The following is a 24,501-nucleotide window of genomic DNA, read 5'->3' on the forward strand; positions in this document are numbered from 1 at the left end:
GAATTCCCCTGACCCAGGACTGGACTCAACAACGCACCCTATCTACAACCAGGTTCACCAGCACTAACTCACCTAGCCCAGTACCAACCCATCAAATCTACTGCCAACTAACTTTGAACTTGCCATGAGTATGACCCCAATCTTCTGGTCCAATTCACCACCTTGCCCCCAGGCTCACATATCTGTCCTCGGCCTGCTGAAATCCATGGAAGAAATCCATAGAATGTTCCGGTGAAGCTCAATGTGAGCTGAAGGGACAGCCCCTCATCTTCCGATTCGGCAGTTCACAACCTTTTGGACTCAACGTTGGGATGAATGACCACAGATCATGAGCTCTGCCTCCCGTTCTGATTTTCCTTTTCCCTGTGCCTTTTGTTTTCCTGTTTTTCCTTTTAGGCAGAGTTTTCTTTTCTTTTCCATTGACACCGAATCTGGAGTTTCAAAGAAAGGTCATACTGGACTTGAAATGTTTCTCTTTACACAAATACTGCCAGATGTGCTGAATCCCCCCAGCCCCCTCCCGGGGCCTGGCCCTCCAACACAGTGTTTTTCAAACTTTTTTTCCGGGGACCCATTATTGAGGTTTTCACAAAATATCAACAACAAAATGAAAAAGGAACCCAATAGAATTAAATACAGAACAAAGTAAAACAACCCCCGTGCCCCCCTCCCCCCTATACATAACTAATAAATTAACACCCCGAATTAACACAAAGCAAACATAGCAAATATATACACCCCCTCAGATCCCCCAGTGTAAACAAACAAAAATAGAATAGAACCCCCACCCCCCCGGGTTGCTGCTGCTGCTGACCATTGTCTACCGTTCTGCCAGGAAGTCCAAGAACGGTTGCCACCGCCTGAAGAACCCTTGCATGATCCCCTTAAGGCAAATTTCACCCTCTCCAATTTAATAAACCCCACCATATCGTTGATCCAGGATTCCACGCTTGGGGGCCTCGCATCCTTCCACTGAAGAAGAATCCTTCGCTGGGCTACCAGGGACGCAAAGGCCAGAATTCCGGCCTCTTTCGCCTCCTGCACTCCCGGCTCCCCCGCAACCCCAAATATTGCGAGCCCCCAGCCCGGTTTGGCTCTGGATCCTACCACCCTCGACACCATCCTCGCTACGCCCTTCCAAAATTCCTCCAGCGCTGGGCATGCCCAGAACATATGGGTGTGGTTTGCTGGGCTCCCTGAGCACCTAAAACACCTGTCCTCACCCCCAAAGAACCGGCTCATCCTAGTCCCGGTCATGTGTGCCCTGTGCAGCACCTTAAACTGTATGAGGCTGAGCCTTGCGCACGAAGAGGAAGAGTTCACCCTCCCAAGGGCATCTGCCCACGTCCCCTCCTCGATCTCCTCTCCCAACTCCTCCTCCCACTTACCTTTCAACTCCACCACCGAGGCCTCCTCCTCCTCCTGCATCACCTGGTAAGTTGCCGAGATCTTCCCCTCTCCAACCCACCCTCCCGAGAGCACCCTGTCCTGTACTGTGCGTGGCAGCAGCCGCGGGAATTCCACCACTTGCTGCCTGACAAACGCCCTTACCTGTAAATGGGGGGGAGCCCATACTTCTCCTCCAGCTCACCCAGGCTCGCGAACTTCCCATCCACAAACAGGTCCCCCAACCTTCTTATGCCTGCCCTGTGCCACCCCGAAAACCCTCCATCTATTCACCCTGGGACAAACCAGTGGTTCCCCCGTAATGGGGTCCACACCGAGGCCCCCACTTCCCCCCTGTGCCGCCTCCACTGCCCCCAGATTGAGGGTAGCCGCCACCACCGGTCTCGTGGTATACCTCATTGGAGGGAGCGGCAGCGGCGCCGTTGCCAGCGCCTCCAAACTCGTACCCTCACAAGACACCGTCTCCAGCCTCTTCCATGCAACCCCTCCCTCTCCATCACCCACTTGCGCACCATTGTCGCATTGGCGGCCCAGTAGTACCCACAGAGGTTGGGCAGTGCCAGCCCCCCCCATCCCTACTCCGCTCCAGGAACACCCTTCTCACCCTCGGAGTCCCTCGCGCCCACACAAACCCTGTTATGCTCCTGTTGACCCGCCTAAAGAAGGCCCCCGGGATAAGAATGGGGACGCACTGGAACAGGAACAAAAACCTTGGGAGCACCGTCATCTTAACTGACTGCACCCTACCCACCAGGGACAGTGGCAACGCGTCCCACCTCTTGAACTCCTCCTCCATTTGCTCCACTAGCCTCGTGAAATTAAGCCTATGCAGGGCCCCCCAGCTCCTGGCCACCTGGTCCCCCAAATACCTGAAGCTCCTCTCTGCCCTTTTTAATGGGAGCTCGCCAATCCCCCTCTCCTGGTCCCCTGGGTGCACCACGAACAACTCGCTCTTCCCCATGTTGAGCTTCCCCGATCTCCCTAGCTGCGTCCCGCTTCCGAAGCTGATGCGCCAGCATCCGACTTGCCTTTTCCCCATACTCATAAATCGCCCCCTGGGCCTTCCTCCACTGCACCTCCGCCTTCCTGGTGGTCAACAGGTCGAATTCGGCCTGGAGGCTACGCCTCTCCCTCAACAGTCCCTCCTCAGGCACCTCCGCATACCTCCTGTCTACCCTCAGCATCTCCCCCACCAGCCTCTCCCTCTCCCTCTGCTCTCTCCTCTCCTTGTGGGCCCTAATGGAGATCAGCTCTCCCCTAACCACCGCCTTCAGCGCCTCCCATACCATCCCCACTCGGATCTCCCCGTTATCGTTGGCATCCAAGTATCTCTCTATGCTTCCTCGGACCCGCTCACTCACCTCCTCGTCCGCCAACAGCCCCACCTCCAAGCACCACAACGGGCGCTGGTCCCTCTCCTCCCCCAGCTCGAGGTCTACCCAATGCGGGGCGTGATCCAAAATGGCTATCGCCAACGTAGCCACGTAAAATGGCTGCTTCCCGATTAAATTGGTCAAACTCCGATCCAAAATGGCGAACGGCAGAGGCTGATGGGAAAATCAGCCAACAGGACTCAAACGGACGGCTGCAGGTAAAACAGTGTATTCGCCTCTGGGGGAATCCAGACAGATCGAAACCTGCAGCCATTAACATCACAACAACCCAGCCATCTGCATAGTAAACAGCCATCCCCGGGAACAATTGCTACACATTTGCAATTGTAAAGCTACTCCAGACCTCTTGGCGCCAGGAGAGGCTGACGCAAAGAAAGGTGGGCGACCACCCCCCGATCAAGGAATCGCCCCATTATTGGAGCATATCGAACCAAGTGATTGGAACCAAGTCCAATCACTTGGAACCAGGTACGAGGTCCGCCCCGAGAGGCGGGAAGCCCCTGGGGACTATAAGAATAGGGGCCAAGTTCAACTCGACCCTTCTCTTCCTGCTCGCAACCTTCGCAAGAACGTTCGATAAAGAAAACTGTAAGTTTGACTCCGGCGATCGCTACCCGATAGACACTCCTACCATCGACCTTTATCAGCCTTTGAATCCCGTGGGCTCAGGACCAATTCGAATAACCATTCGTTTCCCTGACCTGGTGGGCCATTCCTAAAGTTAAGTATTGGCCTGTTAGTTGTAGGTATTAGACTAGAAGTAGCATTATTGTATAAGTATTAATTGCTGTATATAATAAATGATCGTTGATTTAAGTCTTACTAAGCGGTGTGTTGCATTATTAATCATAACTCGAGCTTGAACCACGTGGCGGTATCAGAAAGATACCTGGCGACTCATGAGCAAAGGTGACAGAATTAGAGGTAATAAACTAAGGCTAAAAAGAGCAACACCGAGTACCCTCTACTCTCGCTATCAGCGCCCTACTCAATAAAAAAGTCGATCCGGGAATAAGCCTTATGAACATGCGGGAAGAATGAAAATTCCCTAGCCCCCGGCCTTGCAAATCTCCAAGAGTCCACCCCTCCCATCTGGTCCATAAACCCCCTCAGCACTTTAGCCGCCGCCGGCTTCCTACTCGTCCTAGACCTGGAGCTATCCAGTGCCGGATCCAACACCGTGTTAAAGTCCCCCCCATTATCAGGCCCCCCACTTCCAAGTCCGGAATCCGACCCAACATGCGCCGCATAAAATCCGCATCGTCCCAGTTCGGGACGTACACGTTGACCAGTACCACCCTCTCCCCTTGCAGCTTACCACTTACCATTACGTACCTGCCGCCATTATCTGTCACAATGCTCGACGCCTTGAACAACACCCTCTTTCCCACCAAGATCGCCACCCCCCCGATTTTTGGCATCCAGCCCCGAATGAAACACCTGACCAACCCACCCCTTCCTCAATCTTATCTGGTCTGCCACCTTCAGGTGTGTCTCCTGGAGCATGACCACATCCGCCTTCAGCCCCTTCAGGTGCGCGAACACCTGGGCCCGCTTGACCGGCCCGTTCAGTCCCCTTACGTTCCAGGTTATCAGCCGGATCAGGGGGCTACCTGCCCCACCTCCCCCGCCGACTAGCCATAACCCCTCCTCGGCCAGCCACGCGCCCGCACCCGTTCCCCACGGCGGCAGACCCCCGTCCCAACCCCCTCTACTCGCTCCAGCTCCCCCTTGACCATACCAGCAGCAACCCCCCCTCCCCCCCAGCTAGGACCCCTTCCAGCTGCTTTGCTCCACCCATTGCATTCCCGCAAGTCAGCTGACTCCTGCTGACCCCGGCCACTCCCGACTGTCCTTCGACTCCTCCCATTGTGGGACATCCCCTCCTCCTCTATTACCCATCATCAGGCTCTCCGCCTTCCCCTTCCTTCCCAAGCAGGGGAAACAACCCTCGCTTCCCCGCCCCCTCCAGCCTTCAGCGTGGGAAAAAGCCCGCGCTTTCCACATGCCCGACCCCGCCACCTCTGACGCAGCTCCTTTTACAGGCCCAGTCCCCTCACACCCCACTCAGGCCTCACCCTCCCCCACAGGGCCCCATCCCCCCTACCAGCCATCCACCCATACTCCATTTACTTACCCCCCTCCAAGAGCCCACCCAACAGACCCAACCAAAACAGTGCCCAACCCGCCCTAACCACCCACACTGAACCAAAAGGAAACAAGAGCAAAGAACCCCCCCTCAAAATGTAACACACCAACAGTAATCACCGACCACCCATCCCGACCCTCAGTTTGTGTCCAGCGTCTCGGCCTGAACAAAGGCCCACGCCTCCTCTGGGGACTCAAAATAATGGTGCCGGTCCTCGTTAGCCTTGGGCCTCCTCGCCAGCACTCTATGGGCCCCTTCCAGCTCCAGGGGTCCCTGGAAGGACCCCGCTCCCATCAGTGAGTTTAACATGGTGACCACATAGGCCCCCACGTCCGACCCCTCCAGCCCCTCCGGGAGGCCCAGGATCCGCAAATTCTTCCGCCTCGACCGATTCTCCATCTCCTCAAACCGTTCCTGCCATTTCTTGTGGAGCGCCTCGTGCGCCTCCACCTTTACCGCAAGGCCCAAGATCTCGTCCTCGTTGTCGGAGATCTTTTGTCGGACCTCGCGGATCGCCACCCCCTGGGCCGTCTGGGTCTCAAAGCTTTCATTGGCTCCAGCAAGTCCGCTTTGAGCTCCCTGAAGCAGCGCTGGATAACTTCCTGCTGCTCCTGCGCCCACTGCATCCACGCTGCCTGGTCCCCGCCCGCCGCCATCTTGCTCGTCTTCCCTCGCACTTTCTTTGGGTTCACCACCACTTTTTTAGTCGCCCCGCTCCTGATCCAAGCCATACACTGTCGGGGAAAATTGCAATCTTCTTCCCACACCAGGAAACGTCGAAAAAATTCCGTTGGGGGCCCTGAAAAGAGCCGAAAAGTCCGTTCCAAGCTGGAGCTGCCGAATGTGCGACTTAGCTCTGCATAGCCGCAACCGGAAGTCCCGGGGACCCATTTTTACCAACCGGCCAACGTTCGGGACCCACGCCGGCCGACCTGCGCGACCCACGCCGGCCGACCTGCGTGACCCACCATTTTCTCTTACCTTGTTTGTTGCTGGCAAAATTGGAGGAAATGGTTTTGGGTCCCTTTGGCCCCAATGGTCCCTTCGTCCGTTTGGTTCCTTTGCCGCCCCGAACTTGAAAAAAAAAGGCTGCGACCATATTTTTAAAAATGCGGCCGCACTGCGCATGCGTGCCTGATCATTGGTGTGCATGTGCATTTGCGCATGCGGCGCACCGATGATCGGGCACGTATGCACAATGCGGCCAATTTTTTAAATCTGTTCCTGCCCATTTTGAAGGCCGCTCGCAGCCGGCATAGTTAAAAACCGGCTGTTGCGCGCGGATTTGCGCGATCGGGAGCGCCGCGACGGACGGCTCCGCGACCCACCCGCGGGCGGCGCCCCCGAGTTTGACAATGCCTGCTCTAACCTATTCCAGCTGACCCTCCCCACTTTTCAACAGTAGAAATATCCGTCACATTTCTACCTCCCTTCAGTTTTGTGGAGGAGTCGTATTGAACATGGGGATGGATTTTCCACTCCCCGACGCCAAAATCATGTTTGGGGCGGAGAATCACTGGTGACAGCAAAATCGGGGGCGGCGCCGCTTTCGCGATGCTTCGCCCCCTGAAAAGCGGCATACTAGAGGAGTACGCCGTGCCACGCAGGACATTCTCTGAGGCCCTACCCGCCATGCTCCGTCCCCAACCGGCCAAGTTCCCGACAGCATGGGACTCTCGCCAGTTTTCCTTGCGTAAAACACCACCGTTTTCACGTCGGCGCGGGGACTTCCAAGCGGACATTCCAGCCCCATGACCTCTGCTTCTCTCTCCAAAGTTGCTGCCAGAACTGGGTTTTTCCAGCAAGTTCTGTTTTTATATCAAATTTACAAAACACAACAATTTTGCTTTGACTTTGAATTTGTCAAACAGCTAAGATTCCACCTCCATTACCTGATTATTCCAAACTTATATTGGTTTTGAGTAAAGTAATTCTTTCTAAAGAGTGGAGACGCTCAGTTTCGTACAACAGACTCTAACCTCTTCGGGATAGCCAGGATCGTGATGATAAATTGGTTATTCAAGTGGCCAGACAGGGGAGGAAAGGGGCAGCACGGTGGCACAGTGGTTAGCTCTACTGCCTCATGGCGCCGAGGTCCCAGGTTCGATCCCAGCCCCAGGTCACTGTCCGTGTGGAGTTTGCACATTCTCCCCTTGTCTGCGTGGGTTTCACCCCCACAACACAAAAATGTGCAGGGTAGGTGGATTGGCCACGCTAAATTGTCCCTTAATTGGAAAAAATGAATTGGGCACTGATAGCATTTCACACGATTTAACTCCTACAAGCCTATTATTCTGACTTATTACAGAGAAATACTCCAAGTTTCCCTTATCTAACCTCCCCTTGACCTTCTCCCCGGACTTTTGAAGTTAATTCCTCACTTTGGCCGTCTCTGTATTTGGTTTATTTGGACACTGTATGACTGTAAGAACTTCCCTTTCTTGTAACTTTCCTGTAGATGGCAATCAAAGTCTGGATTGTGCAGTGTGTCATGTGGTGGAGGCGTCAGGAGAAGATTCCTGTACTGTACAAAGGTTCTGGGGGAGAGGGAAGAACTGGCACCAGAGAAAGAATGTCTCCATTTGCCTCGACCCAAAGACCAAGAATCTTGTAATCACCATCCGTGTCCTCCAAGGTGCACACATTTCCTTCTTTTTCTTCCTCTTTCCTGGAGACACTGGGCGGAATTCTTCCCCCCCCCCCCCCCCCCTCCGCCCCTCCCTCCACGCCGGGTGGGAGAATCGCCGGGGCGCCGCGCGAGTCCCGCCAGGCCGCCCCGACGCCCGCACGTGATTCTCCCCCCCCCCCCCAAACCGGCGCGGCGAGAATCACAGCTGGCCGCTGGGAGAATCACCAGATGGGCCGAGCGGCCTGCCCAACACGACAGGTTCCCGCCGGCGCCGTCCACACCTGGTCGCTGCCAGCGGAAAAAGCGCGGGAAAGCTGGGGGGGGGGGCGGCCTGTTGGGGGGGTGAGGGGGGTTCCTGCACTGGGGGGGGCCTCAAAAGGGGCCTGGCCCGCGATCGGTGCCCACCGATCGGCGGGCCGGCCTCTCTGAAGGAGGACCTGCTACCTCCGCTGCCCCGCAAGATCGATCCGCCATCTTCTTGCGGGCCGGCCTCGGGGAGGACGGCAAATGCGCATGCGTGGATGACGTCATTTACGCGGCACCGCTTTTACGTGGCGCCAAGGCCCGGCGCGCGTAAATGACGCATCGCCGCTCCTAGCCCCCCGGGAACGGGAGAATAGGGGGCTGGGAGTGGCCTCCGACGCCGGAGAGAAACACTCCGGTTTTCACTCCAGCGTCGGGACTTAGTCTCCCGATGGGAGAATTGCGCCCCCTGACTCTCACTGGGGTACGGGTCCCACACACACTGACTCTCACTGGGGTACGGGTCCCACACACACTGACTCTCACTGGGGTACGGGTTCCACACACACTGACTCTCACTGGGGTACGGGTCCCACACACACTGACTCTCACTGGGGTACGGGTCCCACACACACTGACACTCACTGGGGTACGGGTCCCACACACACTGACTCTCACCGGGGTACGGGTTCCTCACACACTGACTCTCACTGGGGTACGGGTCCCACACACACTGACTCTCACTGGGGTACGGGTCCCACACACACTGACTCTCACTGGGGTATGGGTCCCACACACACTGACTCTCACTGGGGTACGGATCCCACACACACTGACTCTCACTGGGGTACGGGTCACACACACACTGACTCTCACTGGGGTACGGGTCCCACACACACTGACTCTCACTGGGGTACGGGTCACACACACACTGACTCTCACTGGGGTACGGGTCCCACACACACTGACTCTCACTGGGGTACGGGTCACACACACACTGACTCTCACTGGGGTACGGGTCCCACACACACTGACTCTCACTGGGGTATGGGTCCCACACACACTGACTCTCACTGGGGTACGGGTCCCACACACACTGACTCTCACTGGGGTACGGGTCACACACACACTGACTCTACTGGGGTACGGGTCCCACACACACTGACTCTCACTGGGGTATGGGTCCCACACACACTGACTCTCACTGGGGTACGGGTCCCACACACACTGACTCTCACTGTGGTACGGGCCCCACACACACTGACTCTCACTGGGGTATGGGTCCCGCACACACTGACTCTCACTGGGGTACGGGTTCCACACACACTGACTCTCACTGGGGTACGGGTCCCACAGACACTGACTCTCACTGGGGTACGGGTTCCACACACACTGACTCTCACTGGGGTACGGATCCCACACACACTGACTCTCACTGGGGTACGGGTCCCACACACACTGACTCACTGGGGTACGGGTCCCACACACACTGACTCTCACTGGGGTACGGGTCCCACACACACTGACTCTCACTGTGGTACGGGCCCCACACACACTGACTCTCACTGGGGTATGGGTCCCACACACACTGACTCTCACTGGGGTACGGGTCCCACACACACTGACTCTCACTGGGGTACAGGTTCCACACACACTGACTCTCACTGGGGTACGGGTCCCACACACACTGACTCTCACTGGAGTACGGGTCCCGCACACACTGACTCTCACTGGGGTACGGGTCCCACACACACCGACTCTCACTGGGGTACGTTTCCCACACACACTGATTCTCACTGGGGTACGGGTCCCACACACACTGACTCTCACTGGGGTACGGGTCCCACACACACTGACTCTCACTGGGGTACAGGTTCCACACACACTGACTCTCACTGGGGTACGGGTCCAACACACACTGACTCTCACTGGGGTAGGGGTCCCACACACACGGACTCTCACTGGGGTACGGGTCCCACACACACGGACTCTCACTGGGGTACAGGTTCCACACACACTGACTCTCACTGGGGTACGGGTCCCACACACACTGACTCTCACTGGGGTACGGGTCCCACACTCACTGACACTCACTGGGGTACGGGTCCCACACACACTGACTCTCACTGGGGTACGGGTTCCACACACACTGACTCTCACTGGGGTACGGGTCCCACACACACTGACTCTCACTGGGGTACGGGTCCCACACACACTGACTCTCACTGGGGTACGGGTTCCACACACACTGACTCTCACTGGGGTACGGGTCCCACACACACTGACTCTCACTGGGGTATGGGTCCCACACACACTGACACTCACTGGGGTACGGGTCCCACACACACTGACTCTCACCGGGGTACGGGTTCCTCACACACTGACTCTCACTGGGGTACGGGTCCCACACACACTGACTCTCACTGGGGTACGGGTCCCACACACACTGACTCTCACTGGGGTATGGGTCCCACACACACTGACTCTCACTGGGGTACGGATCCCACACACACTGACTCTCACTGGGGTACGGGTCACACACACACTGACTCTCACTGGGGTACGGGTCCCACACACACTGACTCTCACTGGGGTACGGGTCACACACACACTGACTCTCACTGGGGTACGGGTCCCACACACACTGACTCTCACTGGGGTACGGGTCACACACACACTGACTCTCACTGGGGTACGGGTCCCACACACACTGACTCTCACTGGGGTATGGGTCCCACACACACTGACTCTCACTGGGGTACGGGTCCCACACACACTGACTCTCACTGGGGTACGGGTCACACACACACTGACTCTACTGGGGTACGGGTCCCACACACACTGACTCTCACTGGGGTATGGGTCCCACACACACTGACTCTCACTGGGGTACGGGTCCCACACACACTGACTCTCACTGTGGTACGGGCCCCACACACACTGACTCTCACTGGGGTATGGGTCCCGCACACACTGACTCTCACTGGGGTACGGGTTCCACACACACTGACTCTCACTGGGGTACGGGTCCCACAGACACTGACTCTCACTGGGGTACGGGTTCCACACACACTGACTCTCACTGGGGTACGGATCCCACACACACTGACTCTCACTGGGGTACGGGTCCCACACACACTGACTCACTGGGGTACGGGTCCCACACACACTGACTCTCACTGGGGTACGGGTCCCACACACACTGACTCTCACTGTGGTACGGGCCCCACACACACTGACTCTCACTGGGGTATGGGTCCCACACACACTGACTCTCACTGGGGTACGGGTCCCACACACACTGACTCTCACTGGGGTACAGGTTCCACACACACTGACTCTCACTGGGGTACGGGTCCCACACACACTGACTCTCACTGGAGTACGGGTCCCGCACACACTGACTCTCACTGGGGTACGGGTCCCACACACACCGACTCTCACTGGGGTACGTTTCCCACACACACTGATTCTCACTGGGGTACGGGTCCCACACACACTGACTCTCACTGGGGTACGGGTCCCACACACACTGACTCTCACTGGGGTACAGGTTCCACACACACTGACTCTCACTGGGGTACGGGTCCAACACACACTGACTCTCACTGGGGTAGGGGTCCCACACACACGGACTCTCACTGGGGTACGGGTCCCACACACACGGACTCTCACTGGGGTACAGGTTCCACACACACTGACTCTCACTGGGGTACGGGTCCCACACACACTGACTCTCACTGGGGTACGGGTCCCACACTCACTGACACTCACTGGGGTACGGGTCCCACACACACTGACTCTCACTGGGGTACGGGTTCCACACACACTGACTCTCACTGGGGTACGGGTCCCACACTCACTGACTCTCACTGGGATACGGGTCCCACACACACTGACTCTCACTGGGTTACGGGTCCCACACACACTGACTCTCACTGGGGTATGGGTCCCACACACACTGACTCTCACTGGGGTACGGGTTCCACACACACTGACTCTCACTGGGGTACGGGTCCCACACTCACTGACTCTCACTGGGATACGGGTCCCACACACACTGACTCTCACTGGGTTACGGGTCCCACACACACTGACTCTCACTGGGGTGTGGGTTCCACACACACTGACTCTCACTGGGGTACGGGTCCCACACACACTGACTCTCACTGGGTTACGGGTCCCACACACACTGACTCTCACTGGGGTGTGGGTCCCACACACACTGACTCTCACTGGGGTGCGGGTTCCACACACACTGACTCTCACTGGGGTGTGGGTCCCACACACACTGACTCTCACTGGGTTACGGGTCCCACACACACTGACTCTCACTGGGGTGTGGGTCCCACACACACTGACTCTCACTGGGGCGCGGGTTCCACACACACTGACTCTCACTGGGGTGTGGGTCCCACACACACTGACTCTCACTGGGGTACGGGTCCCATACACTGACTCTCACTGGGGTGCGGGTTCCACACACACTGACTCTCACTGGGGTACGGGTCCCACACACACTGACTCTCACTGGGGTATGGGTCCCACACACACTGACTCTCACTGGGTTACGGGTCCCAAATACACTGACTCTCACTGGGTTACGGGTCCCACACACACTGACTCTCACTGGGGAACGGGTCCCACACACACCGACTCTCACTGGGGAACGGGTCCCACACACACTGACTCTCATTGGGAATTGTGGGTGGGATGAATCATCTGCCCTTCTCCTGATTTTCTTTTCCAGTTGATTTTTGCTGTGCCTGGGAAATTTCAGTCTTGAAATCAGCATCCTGGAATTTGGACTTATAATGCGACTGACTCTTTTTAAGAAGACAGAGTTGACATGGAGCAAGTTACTTTATATGAAATTTGTTCCCACCAATTTGAGTACATACCCAATAAATAATGCAGAAGTAAGACACAGAAAGGGAGGGGATTATGGGTTATAGCCCATTCAATATGTTTCTCTGTGACGTGGAGGGCTGGACAGAGGGAGCACTGGGCTGGCACCAGAACACTGGTTTACTCTGTGACTGTCATGGACAGGTGGCAAGTCTCTGACCCTGGTCGTTGTTCAGTGGTTTGTGGAACCGGTTTGGCAGAGAGGCGGGTGACCTGTGTCCAGTTTCGCAATGGGACCGATGTGGATGTGACGAGAACCCATTGTTCGGGGTTGGAAGAGCCACTGTCCCTCGTACCTTGTGTGGTCAGCAGCTGCCCATTTGTCTGGAATCCACAGCACTGGTCCAAGGTTAGTGTCCACTCTCCGTGGGGAGGTGGGATTGAGGAATATGGTGAGAACATTGGAACAGGACAAGGGCTGGCAGCTTCTGGAATAGTAAAGTCTCCATTGTCCATCGGGGGAGAGCTGACTGTTGGTGATTTAACCTGAAGATCACCCACACCTCAAGCGAGGGGCAAGGTTGAGAATGTGGGGCCTTCATGAATAACCTCAGCCGGTACGGGAATTGAACCCGTGCTGTTGGCCTCGCTCTGCTGATCTGTATCTCAACTCCTCCCACCTGCCTTGCCTCCGTATCCTTTATAATCTAATCTTGCAAGAATTCTATCCATCTTAGATTTAAAATTTATTAAGTGAGCCAGATTCTGCTGCTTTTAACACACGTCTACCACTCATTGTGCGAAGAAGCGTTTCCTAACTTCTCGCCAGAAACACTCTGATTTTGACGTCATGTTCCCTTGTCCAGGACTCCCCCACCTGCAGGAATGGTTTTGCTCTATCGATCCTATCAATTCTCTCAAAGTCCTAAGATCTCAAACAAAACACCTCTTAACCTTCTATATTCTGGAGAATATAAGCCTAGTTTATGTAATCTCTCCGAATAAACCAACCCCTGGAGCTCTGGAAACATTCTATCAAAATCCTGGGGGTTACCATTGACCAGAAACTGAACTGGACCAGCCACATAAATACTGAAGCTACAAGAGCAGGTCAGAGGTTAGGAGTCGTGTGGCGAGTAACTCACCTCCTGACCCCCCCCAAAGCCTGTCTTCACACTTGCCTGGATGAGTGCAGCTCCAACAACACTCAAGAAGCTCGACACCATCCGGACAAGGCAGCCCTGCTTGATTGGCACCCCTTCCACAAACATTCACTCCCTCCACCACCAACGCACAGAGGCAGCCGTGTGTACCATCTACAAGATGCACTGCAGTAACTCAGCATGGCTGCTTCGACTCATCTTCCAAACCCCCAACCACTACCATCTAGAAGGACAAGAGCAGCAGATACCTGGGAACCCACCACCTGGAGGTTCCCCTCCAAGTCACTCACCACCCTGACTTGGAAATATATCGCCGCTCCTTCACCGTCGCTGGGTCAAAATCCTGGAACTCCCTAAGAGCAGGGTGGGTGTACCTACACCACATGGACAGCAGCCATTCATGAAGGCAGCTCACCACCACCTTCTCCAGGGCAATTAGGGCTGAGCAATTAGAGGCTGGATTAGCACAGTGGGCTAAACAGCTGGCTTGTAATGCAGAACAAGGCCAGCGGCACGGTTCAATTCCCGTACCAGCCTCCCCGAACAGGCGCCGGAATGTGGCGACTAGGGGCTTTTCACAGTAACTTCATTTGAAGCCTACGTGTGACAATAAGCGATTATTATTATTATTATTAATAAATGCTGGCCTCGCCAGTGACACCCACATCCCATGACATAAATTTGAAATTCTGGTCAATCTGCACTGCACACCTTCCAAGGCGAGTATATCTTTTTTAAGGTGCAGAACTATACACAGCACATCACAACATGAGCTAACCAGGACTTTGTAGAGCTGCAGCCACTATTCCAGGCCACTACTTATGAAAAGTAACATTAACTTTTCTGATTATTTTTTGCAAAGGACTACTCCATTTTAGTGATCTGTGCCCATGAATCCCTCAATCTCCTTGCGAATGCACTGTTGCCAGCTTTTTGTCAATTCGATAATGCTTGATCCAACCTTTCTTGATCCAAAATAGATAACTTCACATTTACCTCTTTTTAAAAAATAAATTTAGAGTACCCAATTCATTTTTTCCAAATATGGGGCAACTTAGCGTGGCCAATCCACCCACCCTGCACATCTTTGGGTTGTGGGGGCGAAACCCACGCAGACACGGGGAGAATGTGCAAACTCCACACGGACAGTGACCCAGGGCCGGGATCGAACCTGGGACCTCGGCCCCGTGAGGCAGCAGTGCTAACCACTGTGCCACCGTGCTGCCCGATTTTCACCTTTACCTCTATAGAAATCCAGACCACTCACTTCATCTAACAATGTTCCTTTGTAATTTTCTGCTGCAATCTGCACTTCTTACTTTACAAACAATCTTTGTATCATCCAGAAGCTTGACGTCTGCCTCCCTAATGGGCCAACTTAGGCATTATTAACACATAATGAAGAGTTGAGGGCCCACTAATCATTTCCACCAATTTGAGTACATACCCATTATTTCGACTCATTGTCTTCTACCACCAATCAATCTTCCAACTAAATCAATAATGTGTCACCAATTTGATGAGTTTTAATTTGTTCCCAGTCTCTCCTATTGAACCTGAGCGAATGCTTTCTGAATATAAGTGACATTCATAAACATGCCTCTATCCACGACATTAGTTACATCCTCAAAATGTGCAGTAAAGTTCTTTAGACATTCCTAATTTTTATAAGTCCATGTTGGCTTGCCCTAATTGGCTCAAGTTGTTCTGAGATTAGGTACAGAGTCCAATAAATTTTCCACAACAGATATTAAATTAACAGGTTGAAAATGTCCTTGTTTTCCTCTCTCAACTTTCTAAAATAATGAAGATGCAATCGTGTGGTTGAGGGATACGGGGAGAAGGTTGGTCACTGGGATTCGTGGATATAGTGAGGAGACAGGGTTAAGGAATGGGGTGAGTGGCAGGGTGAGAGGGTGGTAGGTGCGGTGCTGGGAAGCGTGGAGGGAGAGGGTGGACAGGTGAAGGCAGGTATTTAGGTGTATGACTGTTGCGCTTTTTCTCAGTGCTCAGTTTCCTGCGGGCTTGGAACGCGAAGCCGGAGGCTGCAATGCATCAACCTGGAATTGACGGAGATCGTCCTGGATGCCTTCTGTGACCATCTGACAAAGCTCGCCAAAGCGGAGGCCTGTGATGCAGGATCCTGCCCGACCCAGAGACCAAATCAGACAGCAGCCGTGCTAATGACTCCCACAGCTGTTGCCTTTATTAACCACTCAGCTGTAATGACACCCAGGACGGCGATAAACCAAACTCAATTAATTAAAGACTTGATCGATGAAGACAGAAAGAATACCAGTTACGTATTTACAACACCCTCACTATACTACTCTGATCCAGCACCAAAAACTCCCAGGACAAGGGTTAGATACAGAGTAAAGCTCCCTCTTCACTGTCCCCATCAAACACTCCCAGGACAGGTACAGCACGGGGTTAGATACAGAGTAAAGCTCCCTCTACACTGTCCCCATCAAACACTCCCAGGACAGGTACAGCACGGGGTTAGATACAGAGTAAAGCTCCCTCTACACTGTCCCCATCAAACACTCCCAGGACAGGTACAGCACGGGGTTAGATGCAGAGTAAAGCTCCCTCTACACTGACCCCATCAAACACTCCCAGGACAGGTACAGCACGGGGTTAGATACAGAGTAAAGCTCCCTCTACACTGTCCCCATCAAACACTCCCAGGACAGGTACAGCACGGGGTTAGATACAGAGTAAAGCTCCCTCTACACTGTCCCCATCAAACACTCCCAGGACAGGTACAGCACGGGGTTAGATACAGAGTAAAGCTCCCTCTACACTGTCCCCATCAAACACTCCCAGGACAGGTACAGCACGGGTTAGATGCAGAGTAAAGCTCCCTCTACACTGACCCCATCAAACACTCCCAGGACAGGTACAGCACGGGGTTAGATACAGAGTATAGAACTTCAAATTGGAACAGTTTAATTTTAAAATACAAAGGTTCAAAAGTATGCTAAAATACTGCAGAAAAGGAGTGAATATGAATGGTGAAAATAGTGATCGAATTAGCTGACCATTCACAGCTTGAATCAATATAGTTTTGTGTTTCTGTCCAATCAGCAAGAGGAAATGTGTTCAAATTAACCTCAAATTACGAGCATTTGGCCCATCTGAACCTCAGGGACTTTAATGTCATTGAACTGGGGTCAGTTTAACGTTGATTTCTTTTTGCAAAAATATACTTTATTCATTAAATGACTGAAAGAACATTACTAACAGTTCAAAATAACCATGCCACACCGTGCAATAATATTCAAGTTTTCTACAAACATTTTTAAAAATGTTATTCCTTTCTCAGTGCTCAGATGGAAAAGGCGTGTCCTTAATTCATCTCAATGCTTGCTCCAAAAACCAATTCAGATTCACATTGAATCCAATTCATGCTCCCCACAAAAGAGACATATTAGCCAGAATTTTCCGATCATTGGGATTGACTTTTTCCGTTGGCAGCGCACTCCTGCCAACGGGCTATGCAGTGGTGCGGGGTGGTTTCAATGGTAAATCCCATTGATTGGGGCAGGAGGATAGAATCCCACCGCCAGCGAAGGGGCTTCCACCGAGAAACACGCGGCTGGGGGCCCAGAGAATCCAGCCCATGGCAGCCAAGCTGACAAGGACAGACATTACAGCTGATCTCACTCTCGAACTGATGCTTGATTTTCTGCATGTGACCTGTTGTAAAAATGAAAGGCTGTTACTGACCGCTTCAACACCCCGGCTCGAAGTTGTGCACAGGTCCTGATTTCTCTTCTGATTTCTGCTCCAGGTGACTGTGGGAAGCTGATTCTGAGCGATTCCGGAACATTGAACCTGATCAGCCTGCGGGGGAGAAATTGCCTGGTTACCATTGGCCGGCCCCTCAATGAGGTCATCATGGTCCGCGTTCTCACAAGCTCCCTAAACTGCAGTAAACGTAAGAACCCAGAGGCATCGCAATTTCATCTTGTCACAGCCACACTTCATTGATGTGGAAAGGGCGACACGGTGGCACATTGGTTAGCACTGCTACATCACAGCGCCAGGGATCCGGTTCAATTCCAGCCTCGGGTGACTATCTGAGTCTGCACTTTCTCCCTCTGTCTATGTGGGTTTCCTCTGGGTGCTCTGGTTTCCACCCACAGTCCAAGGATGTGCAGGCTACCCGTACCCCAGTGAGAGTCAGTGTGTGTGGGACCCGTAACCCAGTGAGAGTCAGTGTGTGTGGGACCCGTACCCCAGTGAGAGTCAGTGTGTGTGGGACCCGTACCCCAGTGAGAGTCAATGTGTGTGGGACCCGTACCCCAGTGAGAGTCAGTGTGTGTGGGACCCATACCCCAGTGAGAGTCAGTGTGTGTGAGACCCGTACCCCAGTGAGAGTCAGTGTGTGTGGGACCCACACCCCAGTGAGAGTCAGTGTGTGTGGGACCCGTACCCCAGTGAGAACCAGTGTGTGTGTGGGACCTGTACCCCAGTGAGAGTCAGTGTGTGTGGGACTCGTACCCCAGTGAGAGTCAGTGTGTGTGTGGGACCCGTACCCCAGTGAGAGTCAGTGTGTGTGGGACCCGTACCCCAGTGAGAGTCAGTGTGTGTGGGACCCGTACCCCAGTGAGAGTCAGTGTGTGTGGGACCCGCACCCCAGTGAGAGTCAGTGTGTGTGGAACCCATACCCCAGTGAGTCAGTGTGTGTGGGACCCGTACCCCAGTGAGAGTCAGTGTGTGTGGAACCCATACCCCAGTGAGAGTCAGTGTGTGTGGAACCCGTACCCCAGTGAGAGTCAGTGTGTGTGGAACCCATACCCCAGTGAGAGTCCGTGTGTGTGGGACCCGTACCCCAGTGAGAGTCAGTGTGTGTGGGACCCGTACCCCAGTGAGAGTCAGTGTGTGTGGAACCCGTACTCCAGTGAGAGTCAGTGTGTGTGGGACCCGTACCCCAGTGAGAGTCAGTGTGTGTGACACACGGACCCCAGTGAGAGTCAGTGTGTGTGGGACCCGTACCCCAGTGAGAGTCAGTGTGTGTGGGACCCGTACCTCAGTGAGAGTCAGTGTGTGTGGGACCCGTACCCCAGTGAGAGTCAGTGTGTGTGGGACCCGTACCCCAGTGAGAGTCAGTGTGTGTGGGACCCGCACCCCAGTGAGAGTCAGTGTGTGTGGAACCCGTACCCCAGTGAGAGTCAGTGTGTGTGGGACCCGTACCCCAGTGAGAGTCAGTGTGTGTGGAACCCATACCCCAGTGAGAGTCAGTGTGTGTGGAACCCGTACCCCAGTGAGAGTCAGTGTGTGTGGAACCCGTACCCCAGTGAGAGTCCGTGTGTGTGGGACCCGTACCCCAGTGAGAGTCAGTGTGTGTGGGACCCGTACCCCAGTGAGAGTCAGTGTGTGTGGGACCCGTACCCCAGTGAGAGTCAGTGTGTGTGGAACCCGTACTCCAGTGAGAGTCAGTGTGTGTGGGACCCGTACCCCAGTGAGAGTCAGTGTGTGTGGGACCCGTACCCCAGTGAGAGTCAGTGTGTGTGGAACCCGTACTCCAGTGAGAGTCAGTGTGTGTGGGACCCGTACCCCAGTGAGAGTCAGTGTGTGTGGGACCCGTACCCCAGAGAGAGTCAGTGTGTGTGGGACCCGTACCCCAGTGAGAGTCAGTGTGTGTGGGACCCGTACCTCAGTGAGAGTCAGTGAGTGTGGGACCCGTACCCCAGTGAGAGTCAGTGTGTGTGGAACCCATACCCCAGTGAGAGTCAGTGTGTGTGGAACCCGTACCCCAGTGAGAGTCAGTGTGTGTGGAACCCGTACCCCAGTGAGAGTCAGTGTGTGTGGAACCCATACCCCAGTGAGAGTCAGTGTGTGTGGGACCCGTACCCCAGTGAGAGTCAGTGTGTGTGGGACCCGTACCCCAGTGAGAGTCAGTGTGTGTGGAACCCATACCCTAGTGAGAGTCAGTGTGTGTGGGACCCGTACCCCAGTGAGAGTCAGTGTGTGTGGGACCCGTACCCCAGTGAGAGTCAGTGTGTGTGGGACCCGTACCCCAGTGAGAGTCAGTGTGTGTGGGACCCGTACCCCAGTGAGAGTCAGTGTGTGTGAGACTCGTACCCCAGTGAGAGTCAGTGTGTGTGGGAGACATACTCCGAGAGAATTAGAGCTTTCAGTTAGTATTATGAGCCCAATGATGCAGTGTTTTTAGTTTAACATCTTTGTTGAACTGACTGTATCATAGTTTCCCCCAGTGTGTACCTCATAGCAGAGGTCACATGACTGTGGCACACAGGTAGGACATGTAGCAATGTTTGCACTTGAAAAACCAAACATTCCTGAACAAAACACACATTTGAGAGCACTAACCCCTTATACCACATCTGTTCTCATGCATTAACAAACTACTTGTTATTCTTGTCAGTCACTGCACAATCATTGCATACACAGTCGTTAAATTGTCCAGGTCTCTCACTGGGGTATGTGTCCGTGTTGCCGTTAGCTGTTCAGATCAATGATGGTCCACCTGTGGACAGTGTTGTTCCTCTGGCAATTGTTGCTGTCCCATTTCTGTTACTGGGGTCCAGTGGACCCCTGGGACTTTGACAAAGAGTCACACAGAGACTGGAAGCGTTAGCTCCCTCGTCTCTCCACAGACGCTCTCCGAACGGCTGGGATTGTCGAGTATTTAATGTTTTTGTTTCAGATTCCAGCATCTGCAGTAATTTGCTTTGAGCTCTGGGACTGATGGTCATTCTGTGCAGCCGGTCAGATTTCATGTTTCTCTCGTTGTTCATCCATGCCTGTGGTTTCACCGGAATATCCGGACATTCACTTCCTTCCACCAGCTACGATCAGGATGACAATGGCTCTACATGGTTACCCAAGCTGCCACATGAGCTGACTGCTGTTGGCAACTGAAAGTCTGTGCCCCGACGGGTTCTGCAATCCTCAATGCTGGCAAAATGAAATCCGGCTTTCTGCTGTTTCACCTGGATATTTTCACTCATGCCTGTTGCTACTTTTGTCTTCAGTAGGTTGTGTGTTACTGGAAGAGCAGTTTTCCTGCAGTGTGACATTAGCCTTTGGATTGGACTAATTTCTATGCCGTTAGTCAGTGTGTTTCTTATCTTTGATGATGTCAATTTTTGTTGCCCGAATTCACAGAGTTCCATGGGCTATGTTAGTGCAGTTACATACTGACCAATGAAATCTTTTACACTTTGAGCCCTAGTGTTGAAGACATAGGGCGTCATTCTCCGACCCCCCAGCGGGTCAGAGAATGGTCGTTGGCCGCCGTGAATCCCGCCCCCGCCGGTTGCCGAAGTCTCCGGTACCGGATATTCGGCGGGGGCGGGAATCGGGCCGCGCCGGTTGGCGGGCCCCCCCCCGCTCGATTCTCCGGCCCGGATGGGCCGAAGTCCCGCCGAGAAATTGCCTGTCCCGCCGGCGTAAATTAGAGTTGCTATTTACCGGCGGAACAAGGTGGCATGGGCGGGCTCCGGGGTCCTGGGGGTGGCGCGGGGCGATCTGGCCCGGGGGGGGGGGGGGTACCCCCACGGTGGCCTGGCCCGTGATCGGGGCCCACCGATCCGTGGGCGGGCCTGTGCCGTGGGGGCACTCTTTCCCTTCCGCCTCCGCAACGGTCTCCACCATGGCGGAGGCGGAAGAGACTCTCCCCACTGCGCATGCGCGGGAAACTGTCAGCGGCCGCTGACGCTCCCGCGCATGCGCCGCCCCGACATGTCATTTCCGCACCAGCTGGCAGGGCAACAAAGGCCGTTTCCGCCAGCTGGCGGGGCGGAAATCCCTCCGGCGCCGGCCTAGCCCCTCAATGTCGGGGCTCGGCCCCCAAAGATGCGGAGCATTCCGCACCTTTGGGGCGGCGCGATGCCCGTCTGATTGGCGCCGTTTTGGGCGCCAGTCAGCGGACATCGCGCCGTTTGGGGAGAATTTCACCCATAGTGTTCATAAGTTATGTTCATTTGGGGTTCAAAGTGAGCCTTCAAGACTATCTAAATATCTCAATTTTTCACAGAGAATTCGGGTGGAATACAATTTGTGGCAGTCTCTCCCCCAACAGTGTTAAAAATGTTGTTTATTGTATCTACTGTGGCCTGTTAATTAATTCTGTTGCAATCTTGTAGTTTTGCCATTGCATGTAGAAAAGCTGGCAGTTCCGCCATATATCGCCTTTCATTTCGGCAGCAGTTGGGAGAGAGAAATTAACAACCATGTGGACTCAACACAGTGGCTTTCTTGCAGCTTCCGTCTTGTGTTTGCATTTCCTTGTTAGTGGCTTTTATCAGCAGCTTTGAGCAGCTCGTGTTCCTTTTTCAGGCATCTCTCCAGCTTTATAAAACTTAATCTCAGCTCCAGATCTGACATCATTGTAGCACCATCGATCACACACGAGGCGAGACGTAGAGAACTTCAATCGAGGCTTCATTGAGCAGACTTGTTCAGACTCGTTCCCCAGCAGCTCAGTCACAGAATGCAGCCGCGGGGAGTAAAACGGGTTCTATACCCCGCCTATCTGGGTGGAGCCCAGTAGGCGGCAGATCCAATCGGGACCCAGCATCTGTCCTCCAAGAGCTCCTCGGCATTCATGGTGTACCGTATTACCCCGAATACATACCACCACAATCATGTTACGAGTTCAAACACGACAGTGTTTCTCGTGTAATGTCTTTGTTGAACTGACTGACCGCATGGCTCTGTGCCTCATGGAAGTGGTCACATGACTACAGCAAGCCCGTGAGGATATGAAATAATGACATAATTTCAAAAAGCAAAGCGCTTTCGGGCAGTAATTTCCACGTAAAAATGAGATATTGCCTGTGACTTGCTGCTAAATGTTATTCTGGATGTTCTGATGTCTCTGTTTTTCCTCCTCCAGGGGACTCTTTGTCATTTTGTGGCCGTCGTTTGTTTTGGAAAACCTGCTCCCCACTGAAAGGCATTACGCTCACCTCCATCACAAACACGCTAACAATCAGGCAACGGACCTCCGCGGGGGTTGGTGAATCCGTCCTCCAGTTCTCCAGCAGCCTTTCGTCCCGACAGTACTACAGAGGTACGGGTTCTGCTGTTCCAATCTGGCTTTAACAGTTTCTAAGGGTCTGCTTTGACTCGGTGGGAAACACCCTCCCCCCCGAAGCCAGAAGGTCATGGGATTGGGGCCCATTTCAGAGGCTTGAACAGAAAATCCAGGCTGATATACTCAGTGCAGTACTGAGGGAGTGCCGCACTGTCAGAGGGTCAGTACTGAGCGAGTGCTGCACTGTCAGAGGGTCAGTACTGAGGGAGTGCTGCACAGTCAGAGGGTCAGTACTGAGGGAGTGCTGCACTGTCAGAGGGTCAGTACTGAGAGAGTGCCGCACAGTCAGAGGGTCAGTACTGAGGGAGTGCTGCACTGTCAGAGGGTCAGTACTGAGTGAGTGCCGCACAGTCAGAGGGTCAGTACGGAGGGAGTGCTGCACTGTCAGAGGGCCAGTACTGAGGGAGTGCTGCACTGTCAGAGGGTCAGTACTGAGGGAGTGCTGCACTGTCAGAGGGCCAGTACTGAGGGAGTGCTGCACTGTCAGAGGGTCAGTACTGAGAGAGTGCCGCACAGTCAGAGGGTCAGTACTGAGGGAGTGCAGCACTGTCAGAGGGTCAATACTGAGGGAGTGCCGCACTGTCAGAGGGTCAGTACTGAGGGAGTGCCGCACAGTCAGAGGGCCAGTACTGAGGGAGTGCTGCACTGTCAGAGGGTCAATACTGAGGGAGTGCCGCACTGTCAGAGGGTCAGTACTGAGAGAGTGCTGCACTGTCTGAGGGTCAGTACTGAGGGAGTGCCGCACTGTTAGAGGGTCAGTACTGAGGGAGTGCCGCACTGTCAGAGGGACAGTACTGAGAGAGTGCTGCACTGTCAGAGGGTCAGTACTGAGGGAGTGCCGCACTGTCAGAGGGTCAGTACTGAGGGAGTGCTGCACTGTCAAGAGGGTCAGTACTGAGAGAGTGCTGCACTGTCTGAGGGTCAGTACTGAGGGATTGTCGCACTGTCAGAGGGTCAGTACTGAGGGAGTGCTGCACTGTCAGAGGGTCAGTACTGAGGGAGTGCCGCACAGTCAGAGGGCCAGTACTGAGGGAGTGCTGCACTGTCAGAGGGTCAGTACTGAGAGAGTGCCGCACAGTCAGACGGCCAGTACTGAGGGAGTGCTGCACATGTCAGAGGGTCAGTACTGAGGGAGTGCCGCACTGTCAGAGGGTCAGTACTGAGGGAGTGCCGCACAGTCAGAGGGCCAGTACTGAGGGAGTGCTGCACTGACAGAGGGTCAGTACTGAGGGAGTGCCGCACTGTCAGAGGGTCAGTACTGAGAGAGTGCTGCACTGTCTGAGAGTCAGTACTGAGGGAGTGCCGCACTGTCAGAGGGTCAGTACTGAGGGAGTGCTGCACTGTCAGAGGGTCAGTACTGAGGGAGTGCCGCACAGTCAGAGGGCCAGTACTGAGGGAGTGCTGCACTGTCAGAGAGTCAGTACTGAGGGAGTGCTGCACTGTCAGAGGGCCAGTACTGAGGGAGTGCTGCACTGTCTAAGGGTCAGTACTGAGGGAGCGCCGCACTGTCAGAGGGTCAGTACTGAGGGAGCGCCGCACTGTCAGAGGGTCAGTACTGAGGGAGTGCTGCACTGTCAGAAGGGTCAGTACTGAGG

At 54.3% G+C, this 24,501-nt stretch overlaps 1 protein-coding gene across 1 annotated transcript in view; it reads left to right on the forward strand.

Annotated features, from left to right (window-relative positions):
• Positions 1-24,501, forward strand: part of adamts13 (ADAM metallopeptidase with thrombospondin type 1 motif, 13) — a 124,809-nt gene that overhangs the window by 93,729 nt on the left and 6,579 nt on the right. The window contains exons 26-30 of the mRNA XM_072488911.1: positions 7,409-7,585; positions 12,875-13,079; positions 15,840-16,131; positions 17,630-17,776; positions 22,706-22,882. Coding sequence (XP_072345012.1) covers positions 7,409-7,585; positions 12,875-13,079; positions 15,840-16,131; positions 17,630-17,776; positions 22,706-22,882 — 998 coding nt within the window. The remainder of the gene's footprint in view (positions 1-7,408; positions 7,586-12,874; positions 13,080-15,839; positions 16,132-17,629; positions 17,777-22,705; positions 22,883-24,501) is intronic.

This window comes from Scyliorhinus torazame, chromosome 22 (genome assembly GCF_047496885.1).
Source record: "Scyliorhinus torazame isolate Kashiwa2021f chromosome 22, sScyTor2.1, whole genome shotgun sequence".
NCBI lineage: Eukaryota > Metazoa > Chordata > Chondrichthyes > Carcharhiniformes > Scyliorhinidae > Scyliorhinus > Scyliorhinus torazame.